At 41.7% G+C, this 12,682-nt stretch overlaps 1 protein-coding gene across 3 annotated transcripts in view; it reads right to left on the minus strand.

The window, feature by feature from the left end:
* CPLANE1 (ciliogenesis and planar polarity effector complex subunit 1) overlaps positions 1-12,682 on the minus strand; it is a 2,680,747-nt gene that overhangs the window by 2,396,744 nt on the left and 271,321 nt on the right. For all 3 annotated transcript variants that reach the window (XM_085631095.1, XM_085631092.1, XM_085631094.1), the window contains exon 11: positions 2,345-2,500. In XM_085631095.1, the coding sequence (XP_085487221.1) occupies positions 2,345-2,500 (156 nt within the window). The remainder of the gene's footprint in view (positions 1-2,344; positions 2,501-12,682) is intronic.

Consider the following 12,682-nt stretch of genomic DNA (forward strand, 5'->3'; position numbering starts at 1 on the left):
TCCCCATGAAATTTCCATAGGGATTTTTGAACAGTGCTACAGCCCAAACAGCGTAGCAGAATTAAACTACATTTGGCAGAAAGGTAGCTCTTTGGCCTTTTGTGTGATTTGATGAAATTCAGTTCAGTCGTTTTTGAGAAATTAAGGTTAAAAATATTTGTATATCTGGACCGTTGAGCTATAATTCAAATAGCTGAGCCCTATGATTGGCTGAGGGTTTTTTTTTTCCAGAGTGACCATTCTGATTGGGTATCCTCAATATGAAAAGAAATGTTGCAGTAGCCATTACAGGACTTGACCCCCCTGTATTGAATATTTTTTTTAATATTAATTAAAGAGGACAAGTTAGTGATACCAGTGGGGCAGTAACTATAACACCCTCCCCATGACCTGCTAATTACCTCACATATTACGTCACTCATGACATGCTCTAGATCATCATTGATAACATCTGAAATGACATCATTCATAACAACCCTTTGCATGGCAGGGGCCAAGTTATAGTTGCTTTATGGCACGAGTTATAGCTACTTAAGATAATTATACCTGGTGAATGTCAGTGGTTTTGTTAGTTTAAAAAATTATGTTTGAACTTTTTTTTGATAAACAACTTCATTGTTTTTTTCAAATGCTACAAAGTGGCCAACAACATTAAGGCACAGGGTAATTCTTGGGTTACACGTATATAGACAATCAGCCGAGCAAGTCAATTTCAATACAGTAGTGAGTCATTGAGTCACTTCAGGTCAACAATAGGAGTGATACGGATCACAAGTGCAGCCATTTACCCCCAAACCACCTATATTTGAACTTTTAACTGATATTTTGACCTAACTATAGCGTCACTTTAACCTTTGTTTTTTTCAGTGTTTGTACTATATAATAATATATGAAGTGTATGGGTGATTGTCACGAGTTACCAAATCAGGCTCCTCAGTAATGCTTAGTGGTATGGTTAGGTTCACTGTGCACGATAATGCCTCTTTTGTTGTGCCTCCCAATCTCTCCTTTTCTGGTTTAACTCGTCGGTTCCCCTTTGTCTTTGCACCCATATCCCTTTTTCTAGAGCCCTTAATAGGCAACTGAGGGACGATGGGGTAAAAAATGGAATGGAGGAAATTGATGGAAGATTAGGAAAGAAGGTATCCCTTCCATAGCCAGAGACCCACCTAAGCAGCCATGAAGCTCCCCGGGCTTTAGTGGGACTGGGATTTGAGGGGGGTGGTGGGGAGGGTTGGGAGTAGGCTTCTGACCTGCCCTCCTCATATAGGTTTAGCGTGCAGGTTCTGAGGCCTCCAATCTCTATTCTTCACTTTGGGCTTGGTCCCCCTCTGTGTTGTGGCTAGTGTCTAAAGTGGGGTCTTCTTCCTCCCAGCAAGGCACTTTGCCTACTTCCTCCTTGGCTCCAGGGACACACCTCCTGATTTGTGTCCTGCTTTTTTGAAGACACCATGCACGGTTGATTCCTGTGCCCATTATATTTTGCTTTCCTAACACATCATTGTCTTCCCTGTCCTCTTTCTATATTGGTGTGTTTTTGTCTCTTCCCTTTGTCTAATGCTTCTGTCTTGTTTTCTTTTCCATGTTACCGCCGCGGTGACGAGACCGAACGTGCCAGAGGAACCTTCATAGCCCCGCCATGACAGAAGGTTTCATTTTAATATGACAACATTTATGCAATTGTTTTAATAGAAATTAGAAGCATACCTATGCTCTTGAAAGAATACCATTATAAATGATGCAAAACACAATACTATTGCAGTAAAACTATCTACAGTCACCATCATTACCTGGATGAAGACTCAGTAATTGTGAAATGGAATGTAATTCAACACAAATATTCAAGTCTAATTGAAAGTGGAATGAACTAGCTTTGGCTACATTTAGGAGGTAGTAGATTTCAGATTTGTACAGACCTCTCCAAAATGTCTACAGGATGTCCAAAATGAAGTTTAGTCGCATTTAAAAAGTCCACCATTTTGTTGTAGCGGTTACATAACTTACTTAAAGATCATATACAACTGGTTCCTTAAATGGCAGTTTTGAAGACCTGTTATGTTAATCCTGAAGACTGCATGTTTTAGAGGATGGGGGTCTCCAGACTCAATGGGCTATTTCAAAGTCTCTTACTAAGATTCCTTAAGACACCTTAATCTATCTCAACAATCTTTGAAACCTATGCAAACCTCCACATGCAAGGAAAAATAGTACTTTGGTTCATAGAGCTAGTAAGCTGCCATTAAACATAAGGTAAAGGCATTTTGCACTAAGACAGCAAGTAAATAATATAGTCTACTACTACCATCATGTTACAGACTCATAAGACAAGAAAGTAGGTAAATACCTGCAGTTCTGCCAATCGCAACTCCAGCATTTCTTCCTCGCCTTGCAGAAATCTTGGAATCATAGAAAAAGTAGAATTTTGGCTTCCTTGGTCTTTTAATATGCTAGTTTTTAAAGACGTAAAGGATCGCAACTTTGGCCGATTCCCTTTGTGGTGCTGGAAAAAAGTGTGCAACATACATACACAACGTTATATGGAAAGTTCAGGCATTCTGTCCCCTAGAGAAACAATAAAACAAATTATTTTGAATTCACATTATTTGTACATTAAAGAAATTTAAACTACAGCATTTATATGTGTTTCCATTTTCCATGTAGTGCCTCCTCAACGTTTGTGGTGAAACTGATCTTACCTGTATAGACTGCCTCTGGTTTACACTGGGGTTGATGGTGGCCAAACATAGCACGACTCTGGAGAGCTGACAATGCCGCAATTGAGTAACTGGAAGAGGGACATGGACTTATGTACTCTAATCATGCTTCTTCCAAAATGTAACCATGATTCTTTTTGGTTTGTAAAATGTAATCACATTTACGGTCACCTTCTCTATGATTAAACATCACGTTGTTTTTTGGGATAAGATAGTCCATTACCCTGACCCATTCACATCCCTTAGGGGTGAGCAGTTAGTTGTACCAACTTCCATCAGATGTCAATTTACTAGGAACTTATATGTAAATTAAATGTGCTGTTCAGGAGTAAACCAATTATAGCATGTTTTAGGGAATGAGCACAAGCATTTTGGCACTTGTAGCAGTGGTAACTTGCATATAGTCCTAAAGCCAACAAAAACGAATTCAGCAAAACATGAGGGGGATGGGGCAGAAAAAGGTTTGGAGTAAGACCACCCTAAGGCTGACAGGTCTAAAAACAGGAGAACATGTTCGGTATGTCACCATCTGCACGGACATGCCAGTACATTCTGGATTACGTAAGCTTGAAAATGACCTCCAAAAGAGGAGTCATTAAAGGGTTAAGAAAATAAAAAGCTGTGAATTTTTTTTAAAAAAGGGCCCATCCTGTAATCGAGCTGTGTTCTTCCCATGGCATCCAAAATGATCAAGAAGATTGGAAAGCACTTTATAATTGTGGAATCATTTATGAATTTCTGCCAGTGATCTGCTTAAGCTACATGCTATCATAGTCTCCACAACTGGGAGATAATCTGGCCAGAAGCCAATGCCCGATTGTTTAAGCCTCTTTTGAGAGGGTCCTGGTCTGAGTTCCTCCCTGATTGTTGAGATAAGACATGGAAGTCTTATTGTCCCCTATATTACTATATTACTGACTGAAGGAATGTCTTGTGGGTGGGATGGACCATCCTCAGTACAGCATACTGATGTGGAAGTATTTCACTCTTTGATCGTACAGTGACTCAGGTGAGCTCTCGTTCCACTATGTTACGATGGAGAAAAGATATTCCTTTCACCATGTTCTTTCTCAATCACCACCATGTGAGTGACCTTGGAGCTGTGGCTATTCGATTCAGCTTGCATTTTCAGTTCCATGATCGTTGGCTCCACTGATTCCTCTAAAGATCCCTTGTTAAGCCCTGCATGAGGCATTACAAATATGCAGGAAGCCACTGAATGAGAACAGATGTAGGTTGACAAATGATTTGAAGAGAGAGACATTTCTGCTGGAAAGACCATAGCTTTTCCTTTGAAGAGTACACTGCTATGATCCTTGGGTAAACATTGACTTACTTTGGTTTAGCAGGAGCACCTGATCTGGAGCACTTCAAAGAGAACCAGAAAATCTCATTGAACTTTCTGATGCAAATTTGCTTTCACTGGCAAACCGTCCTACCCCTACTACCACGGAGGCTTCAGGAGTAGGATTTTGTATTGGTAGTTTTCATTGGGTGGGAATGTTCTATGTTTATGATCATCAGTGAGGATCCTACGATGCAGAACCACATAAGTTACTTGGGCATCCTTGCAATGGTGGTTATGACATTAGAGAACCCTTGTTTCGATTACACTCATCCTGGTATAGTGTATATTTGTATGCCAAGTTTACATCGTAAACTTCTCTTCCTTCTCCCGCTAATTTGCTAAGTTAAGGTCCGGATGAACTTTTAGGCCTTTCCTTCTTACCAGGAAGTAGATGAAATATACTCCTTGTGTTAATCAGAATTGAAAAGTCTGCTGCATATTCATTTATTAAATGCATAACGTTTTTAAGCAACCATTTGAAATGTAAAATGGCCTATGTAAAATCGCGGGTCGGAGTTTGAAGGAATGCTCTTAAAGTGCATGTTTATTCTGTAAAATGCTGAGCGCCTGATATGGTTTGGTGATTTTGTGCTCCTTATTTCGCTCTGGGCAATAATCCGTGGGAAGAAAAAGTGACAGTCTATGCTCAAGGACGCAAAAGATCCTCTGCTTCCCCTGTCATTCATGGGGCTCCTGCCATTTAAGCCGGACTGGCAGAGGTTGAAGTGGGAAGGATCTGAGGGGCACGACCTGACCAAACTATTTTAATTTGATAATCACAGGTCTTCCACTTTATGTAAAAAGTCGACCGTTCTGGGACTGTTAATACCGATATTTGAGAATCCTCAGTTGTAGTGGAGGGGAGAGAGTCTCCTGTGCTGTGGAGCCAAGGGCAGGATAGAGACAGGCCTTCCAGCCAGGGTGTCTGCTGCCTGAAAGAAATGCAAATGTGATCATTTGGTTAATCTGCAAATGTAAAGGCTGTGATGGACCCAGTACTGGATTTAATTAATGGAGTCACTTGAAGAGCATTCATTTTGGAGGTATTGTAAAGTGACCTGACGGGCTGTAATGTGCGTGCTTTTAATGGACAGTTATAAAATTGTTTGCACTAGGTACAGTCTGCACATTTCTCCGACCTGTAGTTTGGAAGCACTTTTTTTAAAATCTTAAACCTAAATCTTTTTGTGCACTTTGTGGCAACTTACCTTATACGGTCTACAATGCAGGTTTAAAATAATGATGTATATATTCCAGGTGCTTTCTGCCACAGAATGGGACCTCGTAACACTAAAATACATAAGTCACTATTCCCCACTGCACCAACCAAAATTGAATTCTCTGACTCTCTGGTTACACACACAGATATCTATAATGATTGCATTAACCAACAGAGGTTTCACAATGTAAAATAGTGCATCTCTCACCGATTAGTTAAGCATGCAATTATTTTTCATTTAAGGTGTGCATTATTTTACATGCAGTGCTTGAAGGTGAAATACCAAAAAAATAGAGTCGGGCGAGCCTACCAAATTAAAGGGAGAGCTGAGCCAGAACACAGCCAAGGGCCTGGCTAGGATCTTGGCGCCAGTATACGAGCTGAGCCCTGAAAATATTTGCTATGTAAAACATACAACAAACATCACTTAATTATAATTAGGTCTACTAAAATTTTAAAAAGGGCATTTCTTTAACGTATGGAAGCTTTGACATTAATAGGGCATGTTATAGCACTGCACTGAAAAGTAATTATTAAAAGTGATAGTTTTATACCACTGGTAGTCTTAACTCACATATTTGAAAGCGCCTTCACAGGCGATAGTGGAAAAAGTTTCGGTGAAATAAAATATTTGCCTAATCACAAAGTTGAAGCGGGAAAGCAATGATTTATCCAGTTTTTCTGGTTTGACTTAGCACAAATCAGCCAGTAAATGGGTACCAATTGGTCTTTCCTTATGTTAAGGCTTTGTTTTTAACTCTTAGTGCACTTTTCAGAAGTATTTTTTAAGTATAGCGCAAACTCAATCCAAAAGGTATTGGAGCGCTCTAATTGAGCGCCAATTATAGTGCACAAATACACATGCATTGTTTAAAGGCATGAGGAGATGAGGTAATTTGCCCAGAATCACAGGATGTTGAGCTGTCGCCGAGACTCAAACCTGTTGTCCCAGTTCCACAGCTTAAATGTTCTTCTGTCTGCACTTTTATCACAGTTGATGTCTTGATTCTCCTGTCATGGTACTCTGGAGAAAGTTGTCACAACATGGGGAGTCAGCGTTAAAGGAAGTTGACAATTTGTGCTTGTGGGCCTCTTGGACCCTCCTGAAGCTGTTTTGGAAAGTTACCCGAGTGGATGCCCGTCGTTTTAGGTCTGCACCTGCACCTCACATGATCGAAGTATGGCACAAGACAAAGCCAGTAGAGAGCACAAGATCTTTGCTTCACAGCAGCGGTTGAGCTGGCCCGCCTTCACAGGTCTTGTCCTCGGCATGAACTTATTCAAGAGGTTATGTTCAGATGGGTGGGGCATTTCATATATGGCCTGCTATGTGCTGGTCTCCCTGTTTATGTACAGTGCTAAGTGCTCCAGCCGTTTGTCCATCCTGCCAGTTTGAATGATGGGCTTTCCTCATGACGAGCTGTCAGATTCAGGCTGCGGCTAGCAGTGTGGGTTGTAGCACTTGCAAAGGTTGACAGGTTCTTGCCTCCATGATCCTCAAAAGGCAGCAGTGAATGGGCGCAACCATGCATTACACAAGGCCCGGGCGGTGTACAGCAGCTCGCTGCTGCCTCTTAGTTCAACCGTCGTTGTTGGAACCCCAAGTCTTGACACTTCAAAGGTTTGCCCCATAGGCCTTGGCAACGCAGGCTCTCCAAGCTTCATATATGACTGCAGATATGAGGTCTTTGTGGGTGGGTGTTGTCAGAGTAGGATTGCACAACGCCCACCTATGGCACTATACTGTGAAGTAAAAAACCCTTCTAAAAACCCTAATCAAACCAAACCACTGGCCGAATCGTTTACTACATTTTATCTGTTGAATAAACTGATTCTCTGGCTCAGTTCTACAAGGTTTGTTTTTTCACCCATGCATGAAACAAGTGAATTTAGTTCAATGCACCAACTGCGAGTGAAGGTGTGCCATGCGTGCTGGTGTAAATACATGCAAATATGCTTCTCCAGCTGTTACATTCCTCTTCTGGTGGCACCATCCCAGAAGGAGACACACAGTCAATATTCTAGGTTTGGCTTGGAGTGTAGTGTATGGATATACTGCTTCTAAATGATTGATATTATGAGCAACCCAGAACGGAAACGCGTCATGCTTTATGAACACTTTTCCGATGATAGTATTAATAGTCTGTGGACTAATGGCTTGTACTTGTGCCGGAACCACTGACCCTGCTGCAAAAGCAGGTCTAGAGTTCATGGTACATAGCACAAACTGTACAAGTCTCCTGTATAAGGCGACTGTGTAATTTAAAACCCCTGCCACCTCAGTGAGTGCCAAGGTGTCGGGACAAGGAACAGGCGTGTTACCAGCTAAGATTGGCCATGTAGTCCTTCATTGCTCAGAGGTCCTAAACGGGCATTCCTGTGCGTGTGTAGTAACTGAGCAGCAAACCAGTTCTAGTGTTGGTCATAAGTTAAAGGGATTTCCAAATCTTAGGAAGCCCTATAATTTGCAGGCGGTAGTAAAGCCTTATAAGCCTGAAACTGCCTGAGGCAGTGTCATTACCCTCAAACTCCACACACGAGTAAAACTTCTCTAAGGCATATGCCGCAAGAGCAGCTATTACAAAAGTAATTACCCCCCGCATCGGAAACACCTCAAAGCTTGCGATGCTGGGTGACCGCTTTCCTGTAATTGGCTCCTAAAACAATAGGAGCTGCCATAAAGATGAAGGGATTCAAGTGGAATGGATTCAAAGAATTAGAAAACCCACAGTATGTGGTAATAACCTTTGAAAAATCAAGCTTGACAAACCTTTGGCAATAGGTGCTCCCTTATTTCCTGTAGGTGGTAACCATGATTACTACGGAAGTCTCCATATTGACGTAAAATTAGTTCACATGTGTGTGTATATCACACACAAACAACTCAAAAGCTCCCAAAACATCCAGACCCCACGTTATGAGCCAATGTTGCATTAGCTGAGTCTCTGGCTCAGCTCCACATAGATTGTTTTCACAGCCAAAGGTGACATGAGTGAGCGTAGTTCAATGCTTGAATGTGAAAGACAGGCTTTTGTAGCCCGGAGAACCCCATCCAAATCATAGCTGAAGTTGTGTCAATGATTTTGGGTTACGAACAGTCCCTAAACAGGGATCGAAGGACACCATGGTGATTAGTAACAAACCTTTTTTGTTCTCTTCAATGCTACACACACACACAAACTGTGCTAAGAAAAAGACACTTTAATAAAAAGCGTGTTTATTTCAATAGGCGCACCTAGTCCTTCAACACATCTAAAATAATCACACTGATTACAATTTAAACAGCACAAATGCAAGAACATTTCTAACATGGGTAAATGTTATCTAAAAATCTAACACCCTAAAACCTACTTACATGGGCAACGCTAGGAGAGCATGGAGTAGCACAACATTTTCATCTAGATTTTCTTAGGGAGAAGGAGTGCACTGCATACCTGTTTACATCCAAACACTGTAATTATCAGTAGTCAGGGCGGCCATGTTCCGAGCGAAAGTCAAACATGTGTCGCATCATTATCAGCTCCTTCTAGACTAGGGCTCTATATCAGCTTTAGTAACGAGTGCAATACAGCAGCATCTCTGGGAGGCAGGATCTTCTCTGGCAGTATGTTGCACAATAATCTGGAATGAAGGACCTCTCTTGACAAGTGGTCAAGTGGCAGTCATTTTTATACTATATTTTATATAAGATGGAATTCCCAAAATCACCATAGGAATGTCCGGTATAGCCAATGAGCATCAAGATGCTAGTGTAAAATGAATTTTTCTAAACAAATAAGGTACAGTTCAGACAATTTAGACTACACTTTTTTATTGTTCTTGTTTGACCTTGAAATTGAGATAACGCACTTATTTCAGAATGATATCGCATCAGGTATCTTGTTGATTTCTATATTTGATGCACTTTAGTGCGTCATAACATAGTGACATCACTCTTGACACTGGATAGGATCTGACATTTCACAGCTATCGTAAGTGTTTTACGTTGATGCCAATCATGCCACTGAAACTGCTTATATTTGTGGACATAGATAACAGAGTTGTACACTTCTCTGGGTGTTTCAACTGCGCATATGTTTTTATATAGAAGACACTTCACAGTTCATTGCAGGTGTGTGTGTGGGGGGGTGTCACTGAGGTTTTGCTATTCCACTGTCAGTGCTGGCTGTTCACCACGGTTTACCGGTGCTGCTAAGGGCTTCTTCCTTTCCTGTTTTGACAACCTTTTCTTTGCTAACTGTGAGGCTATACTGTGGATGGGCACACTATGTGTTTTCTATATAAAGTGTGTTGAATGGTTCGCTTCAGTATGTAGCCTTCATCATCTCCATGTGATCCTAATAGGGAAGCAGTTGAGTGGGACATTACTAGAGCCTCTAGCTAGGCGCCCAGTTAATTACCCATTTGAGGCAATGCTTCAAGACACCATAAATGTGCAGTTGGATTGTATGAAAAATACATTTATTATCATAATTGTGAGGAAACGAGCTTTTGGCAGGTTTACCCTGACTTTTTGCCCCCATTTTGACTACTAGGTAATGGTGTAATGGCTCTACAATACCCTGAGTTCTGTTAAACAAGACTCAGTGCATCAGCTATGACCATTAAAATGGTGTATGTTTAATTGGCTTATCCCTAATTGCATAGCCTAACTTAATTGTAAGCCCCTAGAAAATGGTACCGGGGTACCCGGGGTCTATACGTTTGCGGATCCAGTAGGGACTGCAGCACTTGTTGTGCTATGCCGAGTGGGACAAGGAAAACATGGCTCACAGTCTGCCAATGCAAACTGAAAGGTCAGTTTTCAACTGATTAACTCGACTTTGCCATTTAAGTAATGGTAAAGCCAAAACATCCATTTTTAATATATACAAGTCACTCCTAAGGCAGGCCTAACAAGCCTTAAGGCAGGATGCTGTATGTTAAAAAGTGGAACATTTACTTTTGCATGTTCCAGCAGTAATACCCTAAATTGTCATTTTTTAATGTGGAAAGGCTAGCAGCCCCATTGGCAAGCACAAAGTTACAGGCTGGCACCCCAGCCCTGCTAACTTATGAATGGAAGTGCTAAGCTTGGTATTGTTTGGTATCAAAATAATCTGCATTAAATCCAATTTAATGGTTAAATCAAATTTAATGTCACTGTTGGGCAAAGTGCAGCATTAGATGTAGCTACTTTAGTTACCCACATTTCCAGTGCCCGGTTACTCATGTACACGGGGCTTGTCCTGCAGACAGCTTTCTGCCCTCCTGGGGAGACGTTCTAACGGCTCCCAGGAAAGGACACAACAGGGATCTGCATGGGAGAAAGGTGTCACCTCCCTCCTGCAGGAAACCACACAGGTGTTAGCCCAGAAGTCAAGCTTCAAAGAAGAAGCTTCCTTTGACGGGCAAATGGCTAACACTCTAGAGAGAGGCTTGGTTAGGCAGTCAAGCTGGCACTGGGGATAGGAGAAGAGAAGCCAGATGTCAACCCGATTTTTCCAGGGGTGTTTAGCCCCCTGGTAGCCTCAACTCTGGGTGTGGGTTAGGGAGCTCTGAGTGTTGAGAGATGGGTCTCACCATGCTAGAAGTAGAAAAAATAGTACATCCTGGGATAGCCAGATGCAACACTTCCCAGGAAGAGGTTATCAGGAGGGAGTGGACCTGGTAGTTTAATGGCCACTAATTGAATCCTACCCTTAGGGCATTTTCTGAAGATTAACAGGCCCCCCCTCGCACCCAGAACTCAGATCTCAACCGACTTCGAAGAAGGACTGCCCTGCTGCACCAAGGAACCAGGAAAGTAAGGCTGCACTGTCGAAGACTGCACCTGCTGCACTTGGTGGCTAGAGAAGAGAGGGACTGTGTCTGCAGTGTTCTGCTCAGAGCCCAGTAAAGCTAAGAGAACTCCAAGAGACTGTTGTACCTGTTCGCAGCACAACTTATCCAAGTTTCTTTTGTGTCCAGTTTGTTGCTGACTTTGCCATGGCTTGTTGCAGTTGAGTAAAATTGCTTTGATGATTAATGCTTGTGAAATCAATATCTCTGGAACACTCTGGTGGATATTTCTCAATCTAGTGTCTTAATTCTTATAAATATACAGTCTATTTTTATAAATTTGTGTCGAATTTCTCGAGTGTGATGTTGATTTCTTCTTCAATTGTTTTGGTGCTGTTTAAATGCTTTACACTTGTTCCTCTGTGTAAGCCTTGCTGCTCAGACCCACAGCTACCCAGAGTTAAGCTTAGGGTTTGACAGACGAAACCTACTGAACCTAAAGGGGTTGGTAAGTGTATTACACGGTGAGGTCGCACAACCACAGCATATAATACACCCCATTTCCTAATAATAAGATACCTGAAAACACTACTATTTGTGCATTATGAAGTTACCATGCCACTACCTGCACTACAAGCCACAATTTCAGTCCCGTTTGTTGCAGGTATGCTATGCATAGACCTAGATTCCCTACATCTTATCCTGTCTTTTGTCTCTGGGCAAACGCAATTACTCTAGCAGGTTACATGGAATCTGGTAGCAATGGAACCGGAAGCAGAACAGGTTACAAAGCTGCAATGATTCAATGACAAGAGATGTATGCAGTTGTGGTACAGTGGTCAGGCTGTAGAACTATGGAGCAGTTTTATTCGTATCAATGCAGAAGTTTGAAAACTATGGGCAAAGTGAGTGGTCATTGTGATTGTATCTGGATTCTTCACAGGTTCTATAAGGCCTCCTTGTCTGCAAGTACAGAGTCGTCTGGCAGTGCCTGTTGGACGATGACTTTCAGACTCACTACCTTCTGACTGACAGAGCTGTGACAGCACTGAGCAAACCAATAGGAGGTATTGGAACCAGATCCTGTGATTATGATGCAGTTGGAGACCTTCTCGGTGATGCTGAATGTCAAAACCCTTGGCAATGGTACATTAAACATTAAGCAGTTAATGCTTGACATTGAGATCCTCGTCGACATTGTCTTGATGTCAAAGGTCTTGATACTGAAAAAGAACATGTGACAGAGACCATTTGGGCACCTCCCTCAATGTCAAATGGGAATGGCAAGGATGGAAATAAGGATGCCTTTTTTCTGATATACCTACATCAATCCTTTTTCTGTTCAGTTTCCTAGATGGAACTTTGCTGCAGAGAGAGGAGCACTCATGTGTGTGGAAGACTTAGATAGTTTCGTAAGAGCTTGGCCAGAAAGTGAATTCCTTCTTGTTCCCAAAGTCTTCCTATATGACATTTCTTAATTAATAGGATACTCTAACTTGGTGTAGGAGTCTAGAATGCAGCTGTGAGAAAAAGAACTCTAGTGAGAAAAATCATGCAAGAACAGGTCTTAATAAGATAGCCATCATATAAAAGCAATGCATGAAGCCAAAAAGCTGCTACAAAATATTTTTTTAAATTATA

This window comes from Triturus cristatus, chromosome 2_1 (assembly GCF_964204655.1).
Source record: "Triturus cristatus chromosome 2_1, aTriCri1.1, whole genome shotgun sequence".
In the NCBI taxonomy this organism is placed as follows: Eukaryota; Metazoa; Chordata; class Amphibia; order Caudata; family Salamandridae; genus Triturus; species Triturus cristatus.